The 17,507-nt window shown below is 27.8% G+C and overlaps 1 protein-coding gene across 1 annotated transcript; it reads left to right on the top strand.

Moving 5' to 3' along the window:
* On the top strand, nucleotides 1-16,335 carry LOC107446139 (2',3'-cyclic-nucleotide 3'-phosphodiesterase). The gene is made up of 6 exons (XM_043050826.2): nucleotides 1-126; nucleotides 2,217-2,528; nucleotides 8,959-9,115; nucleotides 11,631-11,835; nucleotides 12,424-12,530; nucleotides 14,059-16,335. Exons 2-6 carry the CDS (start codon nucleotides 2,221-2,223, stop codon nucleotides 14,608-14,610), a joined length of 1,329 nt encoding a protein of 442 aa, XP_042906760.1. The 5' UTR covers nucleotides 1-126; nucleotides 2,217-2,220; the 3' UTR covers nucleotides 14,611-16,335.
* The last annotated feature ends 1,172 nt before the right edge of the window (nucleotides 16,336-17,507 follow it).

The raw sequence follows: 17,507 nt of genomic DNA, 5'->3' as shown, positions 1-17,507 counted from the left end.
GCTGTTATTAGTTTCGGTTTGAGTTCGTTGTTTAAAAGTCGATAGTTTCAGTGTGATTTGTCAAAGAGTGTTTAATGAATGTATTTCAGGAATATTTGAAAGAATCGTCGATTTGAATTAGTATTGGTAATTTAATGATTTTAATACCTAATTAACGAAATGCTTTGAACTTAGTTAACTCTTTTTTATATGTTTTTATTCATTATTCATTTGATAAGAAACCAGTTTCTCATAATCAGGAAAAGAGTTTTCTAGCTAGCTATTTGTTCAAATTCTCATGTTGTTATTTGTGCTTATTTTTAGAACAGTACTTATTAATTTTTGAAATGTTTAATTATGAAATAATGCTGTAATAATAAAAATTTATTAATTTCATAAGTACCGTGATGATCATTAACCAATCCTACTATTATTATTTCTATTCCCTGTACTTATAAGTATGATCAAGACTGCCTTATTTACTGTGTAATAATTGTATAATCATATTGTCTAATACAAATATAAAGTTGTAGTCATCATAATTGTTAAGAAATTTTTAGAAAAATTGAAAGAAGAAAACAAATTTTTAAAAAGTTTGTTTTGTATGTAAAAACTAGCACTCTAACATCTCTTTTGAATTTTATTGACGTTATGTATTAAGCTTCTCCACTGTAAATAAAAGTACTTATTTCTCTTGCTTAACCCTTTATAGACCAATACGGACATATAAGATGCATGGCACTTTCCAATGCAGCATATATGGGGGGCAACTTATTTTATTATTATTAGCATACTTGTAATATAGAATATTTACAATTAATTTAATCATAAATAACTGTATATTTATCAATAAAACTGAATTATTGTAATTTTACCTGGTGTGAAGTAAACCGGGTTTCCAGACACCTAAGGGTGTAATAGTGATGAGTGGTTACCAACTAACGGGCCGCGAAGCTTTTTTTGTGGCTCACGAACTTAAATATATTATTTGTCATTTTTTGTTGACAATTTTCATAAAAACTATATGGGTTAAAGTACTTTTCCTTCGTTAAACCCCCCCTAATTTCTTTGTTTTTGCGAAATTTAACATACCAACGGTACAAAAAAATTTACTTCTCAGGTTTTGCATCCAAGAAAGTATTTATTCAAATTCAAAAATATTCGTGTGTGTTACTCTTTTTCATTTAATTTTTTTCTTTGTGAATATTATTTAACATGTGCGTATTAGAAACTTTCTCAAAGAAATTCTCCAATTTTAACTTTTTTAAACCACTCATTTTTGACGAAATTATTTTTTACATTAGTAAAATTTTGTGGCCAGAATTTTATAACATGCGATAAAATATTTTTAAAAATCTTCTTATTTTAATTCGTAATTCAATACTTTTGTTGTCAACTTGATAAAAATCTGACAGTAATATTTAATGTTCCTACAAACATAAAAGAGTCCTATATAAAATTTTAATAAAGTTGCGGCCCGCCATTTGACTGGTGTTTTTAATTGCGGCCCCTGGCCTCCTGTGAGTTGAAAACCCCACGGTGTATTTGTTCACTATTTAACACGTTAGAGACATATATATAGCATGTTTTGAACTCCACATGTAAACTTTGAGAAGTGGTAGAGTGCATCATTTTCTGTTCACTGGATACCAAAAAAAAAAAAAAAATCCAGTGCCATATTGTGGTATATTTAGATAGAAAAAATTTATTTTTGGACACTCTAAAATAAATTATCAACTGCTGCCTGCTGAGTAAATAATTTTTTTGGAAATAAGATTTCATTCCTATGTATTAATTCTTGTGTTCCTTAAATGATTAAAAAAAAGGGGGGGGGGAGGAGAAAGACCATCAGAGTTAAATATATATCTGGCTAATGTTGCAGCTTGATGATTTTCTACAAACTTCATTTGGAAATTAGCCATGGATGAGTAAAATAAAAATTTTAAGTTTCTCTTTATCAACACCCAATTTTTTTTCATAAATAAAATTTGTATTTGTATTAAAGAAATTGATTCTACTATTGGAAGAAATGCTAACCCTACTTTTAAATGAATTTAAAAATTCCAATTTTAGTTTTTAGCTTATGTAAAATAGTCTTGAATTTTCGTGATGTATTCTTTTATTTTTATTTAGTAATAGCCCTTTTTATTTGTAATTGTTTTTCCTTACAATTTTTCAAATTAATTAACAAGCAACTTGTTATTTCAATGTGTGTTAAACTATTTGTTTTTTAACAGCATAATGGCAAAAGCAGGAAGCAAAGAGGCATTTATACCTGGCTCAGATACTGATTGTGAAGAAATTTTTCGGTATCCGTACACCATAGATGATAACACTCTAGATTATCTGAAAAATCATGGAAGAATTATGTTCATTATTCGAGGTGTTGCTGGAACAGGAAAAGAAAGCTTATCCCAGATACTGTCTTCAGAAGAAAGATATCCAGGTGCTGTTGTTTGCTCTGCTGATAACTATTTCAAAGACACTTTTTCCACTGCAAAGAGAGATCAAAATAGCTTGAAAAAATCTCATGAATATTGCAAGAATAGGTAACTTTTTTTTAAATAAATAATTGTTGATTATAATAAAATATAGATTCAAAGAAACTTACTTGTCTGTGAAACATATTATTTTTTAAATATGTATAAAAAAGCTGCACGTTAAATAAATTTTGAAACATGTATGTATATAATTTTACTTTAAATTTATATTTTACAGTTAATTATCCTATATATTCAGATTATTAGTTTTCTTTTTAACCTATTGAAGTATGTATTTATCAGCCAGCTAAAATTCTGTGTAGTTTGAGGGCTGATTGTGCGCGGAAAAAATCCGGATTTCCGAATTTTTCGCTAACAGTGATCCGAAAGTTTCCGGAGATCGAAGGTCCAGACGTTTAAAAAAATCATTGATCACGGAAGTTTCTGGAAAAAAAATTTTCATCGATGGAACTTAAGAACCCAGTTTATTTTATTTGTCTGTAAGGGAGAGTCTGAGAGATACTTTATAAGCTTATATTCATGATTTTTTAACAGTAAATAGTTATTATAATAATAAACTCAAGAAAGAAAGACATATTTGTAAATTTTAATTATTTCTCCAGGTCATCATAGGTATGTGTAAATGGTATAGGTATGTGTAAAATTTTAAATATATTTTAAGTAAACTAAGAAATATTGAGAAAAAGGAAAAAAAACCTTATTTAAATTTTTTTCTAATTTTTCAATTTGAATTTTTTTTTAAAATTCTTTTTTTTTTTTAACTCAAGAAATTTTCCGGAATTTTGACTTTAGCTCACAATCACCCCTGAGTTCGATTCAAGCCGAATAGTTCTAATATTTTTGTTCTTAAGGAAATTTATTTCAGAATGAGTAATTTTAGCAAAACATGATTGATGATTTCTTAATTTTTATTTTTTATTTTCAGAGTTGAAATAGCTTGTAAGAAGGGAGCTCATCCAATTGTCATAAAGAATACTCATGTTAAGAGATTTGAAGTTCAGAATTATTTTAATTTGGCAGCCGAATTTGACTACACTATTATAATAGCTTCTACTATGGGGAAGTTTAAAGTAACACCTGAAGTAAGCTATGTAGTTGTTTTATAACATTGCACAATTGTTTGAATAATTTAAGTCTTTGAATGTATTTTTTTTCTGTAATTTTTTCTAGTCGTGTGTTCAACCTCATATTATATATAATTGTTTAGGTGTGTTAATCTAATCATAAAAATTAAAAATTTATAGTATTAAGATGTAGAACAAAACAAACTCTATAAATTAAATGTTCATTATTAAAGTGATATACATAATATGAAACTCTATTATTTTTTATCGATATAGGAACATCGTTCAGAAATGCAAATACGGAATTGAAAATTAACTTGCACACAGAGTCATTTTTATTTATGAACTTATTCTGAGTAATTTGTTCAATAATTATAGTGATAATAATATTTTTAGTGAGTTTAAATTTGTTAAATTTTTTTTTTTTTTTTTTTTTTTTTTTTTTTTTTTTTTTTTTNTTTTTTTTTTTTTTTTTTTTTTTTTTTTTTTTTTGCAGAAAGTTTTAAAAGTTTTTTGTTTTTGTTTGTTTAAATAATGAAAAATTATTCATTGTTGTAGAACTATTTTATTTAACTCTCTCAAGATCTTTATTTTATAAGCCAGGGGTCTGTCCAGACATTTTGTGAAAGGTCCGCTTTTGTAAAATCGTTAAAAAACTACTCGTAATTTGTGAATATAAAATAAACGTTAAGTCACATTCTTTCAACCAGGCCCCTGCTTTTGTGAATTTGTGCAAATAGAGTCCTGTTACTGCAAAAAACTTTTTCAAGGAGTTTTTAAATTGTAAATAGATACAAGATTATACTCAACACTGTAAAATTATAATAAAAAAAAATTAATTTTAAAAGATAAGCAGCAATTGCTGCTACTAAATTAGAGATGCAACATACAAATATTTGGAATTTAGCCTGTACTGCTGAGCGCAGAATATTCATTTCGGACAAATAAAGGAAGAAGCGTCTGCCAAAGACAAGACTTAGTTCGTTTACATCTGTTTTTCTCCCCCCCCCCCGGGAAGGGTTTATTTGATTAACAAAACAATAATGAAGATAAACAAATTTGTGAAGGGTCCGATTAAAAGATAAATTATTTTGTGAAGGGTCCGTTTTTAAGTTAAAATATTTTATTTTTGACCATACTTTTTTATTTCTCACAGTGATATTCTAAATACTTGTTTAAAAGATATCTCATTCTTCTACATTTATTTTAAACGAAACAAACTAGATTAACTGTTTTATTATTAAGTTGTAATTGTACGAAAAACGGTTAGACCACAGCTAATTGAGAAAATATTTTAAATCATTTCTCAAAATTTTAATAACAGTTGCTCTTAACAGATACATGAATTACTGAACTGGAAATCATTGATTTTTAGTAATTGTTTTTTTAATATTTTACTTTAAGATAAAAGAAATAGCCAAAGGTTTGAAATTATAGTCATTAAAAATTANTTTTTTTTTGTTTTTTTTTTTGTTATGAAACTTTTTAGACCGCAATAAAATATGTAAAATAAGTATTCAATATAAATATAAGTCAAAATAAGTATAAATCAAAATAAGTATTTGTAGGCTATAAATACTCTCATATCGGTGTACTATATTTTTATTTCCTGTTCTGTTTGAATTATTCTGTTCTGTGTGAATCATTCTGTTCTGTATAAATAATTCTGTTCTGTATAAATAATTCTGTTCTGTTCTGTACGAAATCATGTCATAAAAATTATTTTTCAGAACTGGCCTCAACGTTTCTTTTATTCTGCCTAAAAGCATAACAGCAAAAAAATATCTTTTGTTTTGCTTAAAGCACAACAGCACAAAAAGAATATTTTGTTCTGCTTAAAGTCACAAAAAATCTTTTGTTCTGCTTAAAGCATAACAGCACACTGTTTTCCATGAATAACAATAGCAATGAACACTAAGAATTTGTTATTCTCGAGTCGGATTGACAGTTTTACAAAAATTCATAGCATGAAAACAGTTTTTTTTTTAAAAAAAAAACTCTCGAGTCAAATTTATGAAACAATGAGTGGTTTTTTTTCCTCCAAAGTTTTTGGTTTAAATTGAAAATTTTTCTAAAAGATGGCACTGTAAGTCCTTTTTACCATTTCTTTCTCTGCGTTTTGATATAAAATGTTCGTGTTTTGATTACAACTTGTGCTTTTCGTCTGTGTTGCTCATTTCAAGAATATCGTTATGAGAGTTTCATGCAATGAAACATTTTGAACTACGATGATGCGGTTTCCATTCTCTCTTTAATTTATAGGTTTATTAGTAAGCGCCATCTGTTGAACTGTTTATAAACTAAAACAAGGATTCATGGAAGTTTGTATCCTGTCACATGAATGTTTTGCAAGATTTTTTTCTCCAACTCTAATCATTTTCCTGAACTCTTTAAAAGCCTTTTATTCCAATTTGGAACAGCGTCTAGTGTGTAAAAAGTGTGGTTGTTTTAATATAATTCCTGTTTATCGATATATAATGTAAAGTTCAATTTACACTATCAACCAATAAGTATTTGGACACCTATGCAAATGACTATATCTGCGGTCCTGAGATACGTCACGCCCTCCTCCGGTATATATATCGTGTGGGGAACAACATAGGCATAAGTCCCATGCAAGATGCCTACTGCACTATTTTGGATGACAATGTGCTTCCTACGTTGCGGCAGTTTTACGGGGTGAACTTCCAGGACGACAATGCCAGCTGTCATGTTGCGAGCGTCACCAAAGCGGTAGGGTGCCAATGGGGTTAATCGAATGGACTGGACTGCCCAGAGGCCAGACCTGAACCCTATCGAGAACCTCTGTGACGAGTTGGATCGCCGAATTAAGGGGTGGACTACCCATCCAAAATCGGTGTAGGAACTTGCATGTCTTCTCCAAGCCGAGTGGAAGAAAATACCGTCACGCAAGGACCGGAGGGTTCACGCGGTAATTGCCTCTCGTGGAGGCTCTACCAACTCTTGATTATGAATAAAGTTTGTTTTTCTTTTCAATCACACGTGTCCAAATACTTATTGGTAGGTAGTGTATAATGTACTATATAAAATAAATAATATATAAAAATAAAGATTATTGTAAGTCTATTGGGAGGACCAAGGCTATTTGAGAATTTATATGCAAGCATTTTAAGATTGTTTTAATTATTAATACAACATGTGTGGATGATAAAAAATCCTGTTTTATCAGAATTTTATCTGAGCTCAGTGGCTGTGAAGGAGAACCATCCCTAACCATAATATAAATTACAAGGAATCTCAAAAATGCAAAGAAGTAGTTTCAATCTTTAAAAAATCTGCATGAGATATAGTTTCGCTATTTGAGACATTTCATCGCAACAAGTGTTGTAAGAATCCGATTATGATTTGTTAAGTATTAAAAAGGAATACCAAAGAATTATAGATAATGTACTATTACATAATTCATGCATTACATAATAATATCTTAGAAATTTGCAAGCAAACTAATTTTGAAAAACTACAGTCCTTGGCTTATAGACGCACTATAAGATTTTATGTAAAGTCTTAATTATCTGGTGATACTATTCAGCATTATTGTTTAAAAGCGGCTGAAGCCGGTTAGTACTGGTTTATGTTCGCGTATCAATTAGTTAACATTGCGATGCAATACGTTAAAAAAATTATATTAATGCAAATAGGAAGTATATAAAAAAATCAAATCTCCTAAATAAAAACCCATTACATGTGTGTTTAAATATAAAAGTATTATATATAAGCTCGTGAAAAACATGCAATTATTAAAACACTACAGTGCGTCTAATAGTTTGGGCTAATTATTATAATATTCTAATATAATATCCGATATAATAAATATTCTATATTTATATAATATATCGTCTAATTTATCCAATCGTCGAATTTATATTATATATCGTATAATATAACCAATTGATACACGAACGTAAACAAGTGCAAATCGAATTCAGTCACATTAAAACACTAAAGCTGTATAGTATCATCTGATAATTAAGATTTTACATAGAATCTTAGAGTCAGTCTAATAATTTGACATGGGACTCAGTGTTTTCACTACAGCGCGAGAACCTCGCAAATTTTCTTCTTTTCTCGCATTAAAAAATGATTTCCGCGAGAAGTTCGCGCATTCTATTAATCCATTTTAAAATGGGCGAAACTGGCGAATTTCGGAAAAAATTTCGTCTTAAGACATGAAAACAGCTACGACAAGTGTTGAGCAAAAAAAATTAGTCCCTTATAATATATTATTTACAGTTAGCTCTATTTTTTGCTATTAATGAATTACCAAACTCCTTCATCGACAATTTACTGCAATTTGTAAAAGTTGAAGTCTGTGAAAACTATGCTGGAAAACCTAACAAGAAGTTTGAACATGGAAATAACTTCAGCGAACTTCACTGTTCACATAACAGAAATTATTGAAAAGCCTATGCTAGCAGATTTAGAGGATAGGAAAGTGTGTGCACAATGATACACATTTAATTAGTGATTCCGAATAGTTCAGCATCTGTTGCAAGGTCATTTAGCACCCAAAACCGAATTGAAACAAAATATCGTAACATATAGACTGATGAGCATTTGAGTAACCTGATGAGAATAGCTGATGAAAAAGTAGATATAGAGAACATTTTCCGTATGATGATGCAGCAAAAGTATTCAATAGTTTAGAAATTAGAAGTAAAAAATGTATTATAATTAAAGAAATAGTTTCCTCCAAGTCTATTCGTGTTTTTTTTTTAATTTTTAGAAATCTCACTTAACTTTTTGAAATCTCACCCTGTTTTTGAGAAAGGGTGAGAAATTCTCTCCCATTTTATTTCTGTAATGAAAACACTGTAAGATGTACAAATACCTTGTAAAGGCAAAATCTTCTATGATGATGCACCAAAAATATTCAATGTTTTAAAAAATAGAAGACGTTAAAAATGTATTATAATGAAAGAAATGATTTTTTTTTCAAGAATTTTTGTGTTTTTTTAGTTTTTAAAAATCTCACTTAAATTTTTGAAATCTCACCCTGTTTTTGAGAAAGGGTGAGAAATTCTCACCCATTTTTTTTCTATGATGAAAGCACTGTGTATATAATTTTACTTTAAATTTATATTTTACAGTTAATTGTCCTATATATTCATATTATTACTTTTCTTTTTTACCTACTAAAGTATGTATTTATCTTCTTCTTCTCATTGGCACGACAGCCCAGGATGGGCCTTGGCCTTCTCAACAAGCCTATGCCAAGACATTCATCCCTTAGCCAAGGTTCTCCAGTTTATTATCAGCCAGTTAAAAGTTTGCAGTGTAGTTTGATTCAAACCGAATAGTTCTAATATTTTTGTTCTTAAGGAAATTTATTTCAGAATGAGTAATTTTAGCAAAACATGATTGATGATTTCTTAATTTTTACTTTTTATTTTCAGAGTTGAAATAGCTTGTAAGAAAGGAGTTCATCCAATTGTCATAAAGAATACTCATGTTAAGAGATTTGAAGTTCAGAATTATTTTAATTTGGCAGCCGAATTTGACTACACTATTATAATAGCTTCTACTATGGGGAAGTTTAAAGTAACACCTGAAGTAAGCTATGTAGTAGTTGTTTTATAACATTGCACAATTGTTTGAATAATTTAAGTCTTTGAATGTATTTTTTTTCTGTAATTTTTTCTAGTCGTGTGTTNACTGAAACTATTGAATCAAGCATTGATATAAACTGGAAAACTTTTTGATGGAACTAAACATTTAAGTTATACGGAAAAATAAAATTCCCACGGTTAGTTCGACGGCAAGAGTATTCATACTCATGATTCATAAACGTCACGGGGGAGTAATTTTCGGGGGACGAAGGAAGGGGTTGTGGGAATAATACATTAATAACATTACCTGGTGGAAAGGTTTAATAGATAACGATATATGTGGATAGACAACTTCCAAAAACGTTGGTTAAATGAAATTTTTTTTTTTTTTTTGTATTTATTTTATTTTATAGCCTTCGTTGAACAGCCGACCCAGGGGTCTGTCCAGACATTTTGTGAAAGGTCCGTTGTTTGTAAAATTGTGAAAAAATTACTCTTAATTTGTGAATATAAAATAAACGTTAAGTCACGTTCTTTCATCCAGGGTCATGCTTTTGTGAATTTGTGCAAATAGAGTCCTGTTATTGCAAAAAAATTTTTCAATTAATTTTTAAATTGTAAATGGATACAAGATTATGCTCAACACTGTAAAAGTATAAAATAAAAAAAAATTTAATTTTAAAAGGTAAACAGCAATTGCTGCTACTAAATTAGAGATGCAACATGTAAGTATTTGCTATTTAGTCTATACTGCTGAACGCAGAATATTCATTTTAGACAAGTAAAGGAAGAAGTGTCTGCCGAAGACAAAACTTAGTCCGTTTACATCTGCCTTTCTCCCCCCCCCCTGCCGGGAAGGGTTTATTCGATTAACAAAGCAATAATGAAGATAAACAAATTGTGAAGGGTCCGATTAAAAGATGAATTATTTTGTGAAGGGTCCGTTTTTAAGTTAAAATATTTTGTGAAGGGTCCGTTAGCCAACACTTGAGCTAATTGAGTTTAAAAAAAAAGAGATATATTGGATGTTGTTGCCAGCTAAAAATAAGATTAGGATTTATATGAAATTTTCAAAAATATGATTAGCTTAATTAAAGAGAGATAAAAATTGTTTCCAATATCAGTACAGTTAAACATATCAGTACTGAACAATGCAACAAAATTCTGCTCAAAACTGAAAGATATATACCAACACATAGGATGCGTAGGCCATGCACCCTGACCACAATTATTAAAGCTAAAATAATTCCATTTTTTAAATTTATTATTATAGTTTGTCCTCACTGGTGGTTTTACATTATTAGATTAAGGAAAACACATTTTTAGTGGTTCATCCCATCAAAATAAAGATTTCTGAATCATTTGGTGTGATGCTGTTACTCTAGGTCAGGGATGGCGAACCAATGGCACGCGACGCAGTTTTTTGGGCACTCCACCAATCACAATTGTTGTTACACTATGAATTGTTATTACACAAATGTTATTACGCTATGAAGCATATGTAACAATTAAATTAAAATTCACAAAAAACAAACAAAATAATAAACAATTATTAATAAAAAAATTTAAAATTATTGCTAAAAATACAATTAATAATGGTAAAAACCAAGCTAACAATAATAACCTAGCAAAAATATCAACAGTCCTGCTTAAACTAACATCTTACTACCTAAAATAAGTATTTGGTCATCTAATCTGCATCAGCAGAAGTCACACTGATGTTACTTTTAAGTTGAATTACGTGTATAACTGAGGCATTGCAAAATGTTTTTTTTTTTTTTCCAATGTAAAAAAAGAGTTTTGAGTTGATAGTATTTAGCATTATTATTTTCCCAATAATCACGAAGTCAAAATTATTTGACGGCACGTCTATGACCTCATTAAGCAATTTTTTAGAGAAAATGGCGCGTTGGTGTATAAAGGTTCGCCACCCCTGCTCTAGGTTAACTCATGATAGTCAAAATTTACTACAATCATGTGATTTTCTCTTGTTCTTGTCCCTTTAGAGGGACTGTTACAAACTTCTGTTACTGTATTTTTATTAATAATAGTATATATACTAATTTGCAAAGAATCTATATTAAATTTAAAAATTAAAATAAAGTTCTATTGTTTTGAGCTATGCATCTTAAAGTTCATTCATATTGCATTTCAAATTTTTTTTTAAAGATAATAAAGATTGATTTCTCAATTAGATTAAGATTGATTTCTCCATTTGATTTCTAATAATTTCTTTCCAATTTATGTTCTTGTGTATCTTAAATTGTTTCAATTTCATTTATTATAAATTTGAACAGTCATAATTTACTCCTATTATTATTTTATAAATTTTTTTTCAGTAATTAATACTTTATTTTCAATACTTGCTGAAATGTTTTTTTTAAAATTATACAACACTGGCTTAATGCAAGATCAAACAGTTTTAAAGTGACCAGTGTCATAGTATTTAATTCTGGTATACCAACATTTTAAATATTTTTTTTAAATAATGGTTTTTATCATTTTCTTTCATGTTTTAGATACTTGCTAAGAGCAATACCAAAGGCTTAAATGTAGAGTATTTCAGACACCGCTTAAAACAATGGCAAGATATTTTTCCTATTCTTACTGGCTGGTTCCTGAGCCCTTTGGACTCCTCATACTTTCTTAACATAGTACAAACTGCCTTAGACTGTTTGTTAGGAGATGGAAAATTCTGTCGTATCTTAAATTGCTTTGATAAGGGTAAGTTTATTTTTAAATTATACCATCATCGTATACCCAGGGTGTTTGTGAATCACATCCCTATATATATATTTTAATATCCTTGTAACAAAAATGATGTCAAAAAATATTCACATAAGTGGTTGCAATTTGATGTTTAATTGAGAAAAAAACAAAAATGCTATCAAATAGTTTCTAATAATTAGTAAGAAAAATGTGGCAAAGAACATCCAGACCAGTTTGATTGCCTGATGAAACTTGACAGTGTTTTTTTAGATTTTTTTTTAATAATTTTTTAACTCTTCTCTGATTTCTCCTGTTATCAGACAGGTTTTTATGCTTTCAATTTCGCCTTCCTCACTAGTGATTCGACTTCAAAAATGATATTTTTTCCTTGCTTAATAACATTTCTTCTAAAATTATATTTACAGAAGCAATTAATTTGCATGTCTGAAATGTTACTATAAATATGAATATCTGGAAGAAATATTTTTAACTAACTGGATTTTGTTTTGCTTTTAATTTTTTTAAAAATGTTAACAAGTATCAATTTTTCTAGTGATGATAGTTATTCTGGTTTTTAATTATTAAGTCAAATTTTTGTTGCAGGGAAATTATTAGGACATTACAAGGCTAAAAGATCACTTTATTGTGTTGCTGCATGCAGTAAGAAGAATAGCTGTTTTGATATAAAAAACCACTACCAGTCTGTATTGGTAAATATTGTTTAATTTTCTATACTGTAAAACATAAACTTCTTGTAAACCAGTATTACTATAAATATCCTGTTTCTTTTTTCTTTACTTATCCTTATGTTTCACCAGCATGAAGTTTTCCATAAATTTGTTTTTTAAATTTGAATTTTCTGCTCTTTTTTTTATGCTAATTGTGAGCATAAATTTTTATGTTAATAGAATTTCTTTATTATTAAAGTTTTGTTAGGTTTGAAGGATGCATTGAAGGATTTTTAGCTTAAGGGTTTTTTGTTCAAACAGTAGCATTGTTAAAATATTTTTAGAATTAGAAATTATTGTAATTGTTAAATGGTAATTAGTACAGAATGTGAATATAAATAATTTCAAGTAAAGTNATTTCTATTAAAATTATAAATTTTTTAGGATATATGCTAACTTACGTGTTAAGAAGATAAAATATTATATATATATTTTTTAAATATTTATAAAATTTTATGTTTCTAATAAGCATCTTCCTAATAGAAAAACTATTTAATACTATTTTTTGCTAATATAAATGTAGATTCAGACAGTTTATTTGAGTTTTCTATTAGAAGTACGCTAAAAATATGTACAAGTTTAAAATTTGTGCTGCAAAATAATTTGTAATCCCCCCAAAAAATAAAAATAAATAAATGCTTTTTTTTAAGAAATACAAAAAAATTTTAAGTGAAAATAACATTATTTATTGAATGAATTATTTAACACTCAGAGTCATATGTCTATATTTTTAAATGACATATTATAAAGTAAACACTGTTTGAATTATATGTTCTTGTATGCTACACAGCATCAGTATAGTAGCTGTGCAATATTTTTTAAAAAAGATTATTTAAGCACATTTTTTATTGAAACATAATTTTTTTTCTTTCTTCAATGTAACGGAAAAAACGTACAAGATTCTACGTAATGGAAAAAATTAATATGTAGTTTTTTTGTAAAAAAAACTACATGTTTTTTTTTTAAAAAAAAGAAAAAAAAAACTTGTTTTTGCTTATTTGTAAATAATTAGAGTTTTTTTTTAATGAAGTGAATGTAATAAGTGAAGCATTTGCCTATGGTTCTTAAAAAATTTAATTGCACAGGTGGAAATATAGTTTTAGTCATAAGTACCTGATGCAGAAGTCCAGGTGGAAGAAGCAAAATTTTTTTAAATATAGCAAATTGTCAATTAATTTTAGAATTTATTTTAAAGCTATTGTTTTGAGATTAAAATTCTTATTAGAGTGAAATGTGGTTTATATATTTATGCTTAAAATTCTGGTATAATGGATTTTGTAATTTTTTAACCATGTACAAAGGATGCTTTACTAACTTTCATAATGCATAAAAAGGGAGAATTTCATTATAAATACTTAATAATATATTTTTCCAACTGTCATAAAATTAAACAAATAAAAAAAAACTTTTTCAAGAGATATAAATAGGACTTGCTAAATAGTTAGAAAATTATAACAGGTGTAAAGTATTGTACTTCATTTTGTATTTAAGATATGCATTTCTTTTTTAGGTAAGGGAACATTATGGAGAGTGTTTCAGTCTTACAATCTTAGGACTTTTAGTTACACCTTCAAATATCTTTGCCATTGTATACTTAGATGACATCATGAAACAACTTCATGAAAGTGATGATTTTACTATTGTAGCATCAGAAGAAGACAATATAGAGAATATTCTTGATATGGAGTCTTTATATATATCGCCAAACATCAAGAACAATTTCACAACTTATAATCAGAATTGCCCATTTAAAGCAGGTTCCTCTGGTAAAAGGGCTTCTTTAGAAGCTTGGGGGCAAGATGAGTCAATTGATGTGAAATGTTGCAGTTGTATTCACTTGGCTGAAGCTAAAGATGTTGAAGGCACCTTTCCATGGGCTAATAAGCGAAAGTTTCATGCTCTTCTAGCTAGTGTAGCTGATTCAAATGGTATAATCTCGATTGATAAGTTTGGTGAATTGGAGGATGGTTACAGATTTTGCCGCCTTCGCAATAATGCTTGGATCATAAGGCACCCTATGAAAATTTCTTTCAAGTCTGTTTTTACTGGAATGTACACTTGAATAGTTTCTCTTTTTTTTCCGAAAAGAAAATTTTGTAATTTTTTGTATTGAAATTTTTTTTGAATTGTGATAAATTTGCATACTACTTTTCAATTATAAAACAAATATTATTATTTTGCAATACTTATCTCCTATCTGTCTATTGATTAATATAATTGCACATTACTGTTTTTTCTGCATTCCTTAAAGATTTTTTGAGCAGTAATTTTCTGTTATTGTGTTTATAATAAGCACTTTAAATCTTATGCATATGATGTAACTACTTGTAACCGTTTTTCGCATACTATTATCAAAATTGTTTTTTTTCTTTTCAATGCGTACTATGCAGTACATAGCCACTTTATATCTATTGAATTAAATAACATATTAGTATTATTTTTACTATATCACAATCAAAATTCTTGTTACTAAGTTTCTGCTATTGCTGTAGTGATGCTTAGGCACTTAAAAAATCTAATGCATAATTGTTGTGACAATTCTTTAGCCAATGAATCACTTTCATGGTTTTCGTAAAGACATATAGCAACTTTAAATTCTCCACTTGATTACCCGATACTGTTTTTTTGTTAAGAAATTCTTGTATTATTGTTTGGGTGATATAAGTATTATTGTTTAGATTATTGCTCCTTCTTGCTTTTTTGTAACACAGGCGGCTTTTTTAATATTTATTTAAAGTAGATATTATTGCTCTTAATTGAAAAAAGTGAAATGTAAAACATCTGTGATATTTTGTGAGCATTATTGATATTAAACTTGTCGAACAAATATAGTATTTATTGCAAGCTGCTGTGATTTTATGTGCAATAACTGCTCAAATGCTTAACTGTCCTTTTTCTTTTATTTCCTTTTTTGAAAGTATTTACATTTTTAATTGCATTAAATTTATTTATTTTTTTGTTATAAGTTCAATGAAAATTGAAGAAAATTTCTTTAATAGAATAATGACAAAAGTGTGGTAAACAAAAAGGATTTTTATATTGATTATAGTGAACCTAGATTATGTTGGTAGTTCTTTGAATTTCATTTTTATAAAGTATTAATTTTTAACTAATTTTCAATTTCAATTGAATTTACTAAAATTGATCCCAATGTATCTCATGTACCTGTCATGCATAAAATTCACTTTTAAATGTTTTCTTGTTAGAAATTCAATAAAAATTGATAAAAAAGTAAATTTTTTTTATAGAATGATAACAAAAGTGTGGTAAACAAAAAGGATATTTTTATTGATTTTAGTGAACCTAGTGTTGGTATTTCTTTGAATTTCATTTTTATAAAGTATTATTTTTTAACTAACTTTCAATTTGAATTGAATTTACTAAAATTGATCCTAATTTATCTTATGTATCTGTCATGCATAAAAATCACTTTTAAATGTTTTTTTTGTGTTAGAAATTCAATAAAAATTGAAGAAAAAGTAAATTTTTTCAATAGAATAATAACAAAGTGTGGTAAACAAAAAGGATATTTTTTATTGATTTTAGTGAACCTAGATAATGTTGGTAGTTCTTGAATTTCATTTTTAAAAAGTATTATTTTTTAACTAATTTTCAATTTCAATTGAATTTTCTAAAATTAAAATTGATCCTAAAGTATCTCATGTACCTGTCATGCATAAAAATCACTTTTAAATGTAACTAGATACATTTGTTGTTATCTAAATTATAAATAGTTAATTTTATTTAAATGTATAATTTTGTTTTAATAAATTTTTGTATTAGCAATCATAGTTGTTTGTGTCTTATTTTTTGAAATTTTGTTAGGAAATTTTTATTCTAATACTGATTTTAAATGTTGAAGGTTTCTCTATGTATTTATTTAAACTGTTTTTTTTTGCAAACTATATTTTATAGTATAATAAATTTTTATTTCCTTTTATCTTTTTGGAATAATATTAATGTTTTACATTCTATTAATAATACTGGCAGTAGTAGTGAAGTGTTTAGAGAATATAACTTCTGTCTGATCCTCAACTTTGCTAGACCTAACTCATTATAAATATTTAACTAGTTGGGTTAAGATCCAACTAGAACATGTGACATGCGTGCTTGTAAAATCTGTGGAATTGAAAGTACTGTGGTCAGTTGCTGAGCAGTAACAAGGATACAATGATCTGGAAATTTTTTCTCCCCATTCAGATCTAAGTCTAAATTTAAGAAGTGCTCTCACAAATGAGTAGTGCTGCCATCTATCCATGGGATTCTGAGCTAAGATGTACTTTCACTCTTAGGGTGCTCTCTTGTCTAACAAAACAGGTATTTTCCTGACTTAATTAGCAAAAGGCCAATGGCTGGCGATCTTAGCTTATCCAATTGTCATAAGAAAAAACATATTATAATGTTTATAAGAATTGTATTCGACTCCTATTTAATATAAAGTGTGGTTATCATATTTTTGGTTTTGGAGGGTGTTTAATAAATCATTCACCATACCTTTTAGTTAAATTCCTTTGCATTCTGTTTGTTTCTAAAACTGAAATTTTTTTTTAAAACGAATAATGTGTTCTTTGAGATTTTTAAATCTCGCTTCTGTACAAAAGTTTTTTGGGATTATGAAATGAATCATTCACCATACCTTTTGGACAAATTTTCTTACATACTTTTTGTTTTCGAAAATAAAAATTTTTTGAAGAAAAAAAGCCTTGCTGTTCTTAACAACATCAGAATTGAAGAGAATTTTGAAAGTAAAAAATATATTCTTCATAAAATTTTTTTTCCAATAAAATGTTCTTTCTTACAATTTGTTTGTTTTAGTTTCAAAATTTGTCTCCAAGCTGTTACATTTCTTCTCTAAGTTCTGGCTTACTTGTTTCATAAAATTATATTTGTGGACTTCAGTTTGCATCATTCATTATACTATTTCCACAGTCACATTAATAAAATTGAAAATATTGTGAA

The sequence above is a fragment of the Parasteatoda tepidariorum genome, chromosome 10 (genome assembly GCF_043381705.1).
Source record: "Parasteatoda tepidariorum isolate YZ-2023 chromosome 10, CAS_Ptep_4.0, whole genome shotgun sequence".
Taxonomy (NCBI): Eukaryota; Metazoa; Arthropoda; class Arachnida; order Araneae; family Theridiidae; genus Parasteatoda; species Parasteatoda tepidariorum.
This window is presented reverse-complemented; position numbering and strand designations above follow the sequence as displayed.

What these genes read in the sequence shown, in the direction of transcription:
- LOC107446139 (XM_043050826.2), top strand. Translation starts at nt 2,221, where the DNA reads ATGGCAAAAGCAGGAAGCAAAGAGGCATTTATACCTGGCTCAGATACT. An exon ending in CATGAATATTGCAAGAATAG is followed by an intron (nt 2,529 to 8,958) that starts GTAACTTTTTTT and finishes TTTTATTTTCAG; the next exon opens with AGTTGAAATAGCTTGTAAGA. An exon ending in CTTAAATTGCTTTGATAAGG is followed by an intron (nt 11,836 to 12,423) that starts GTAAGTTTATTT and finishes TTTTTGTTGCAG; the next exon opens with GGAAATTATTAGGACATTAC.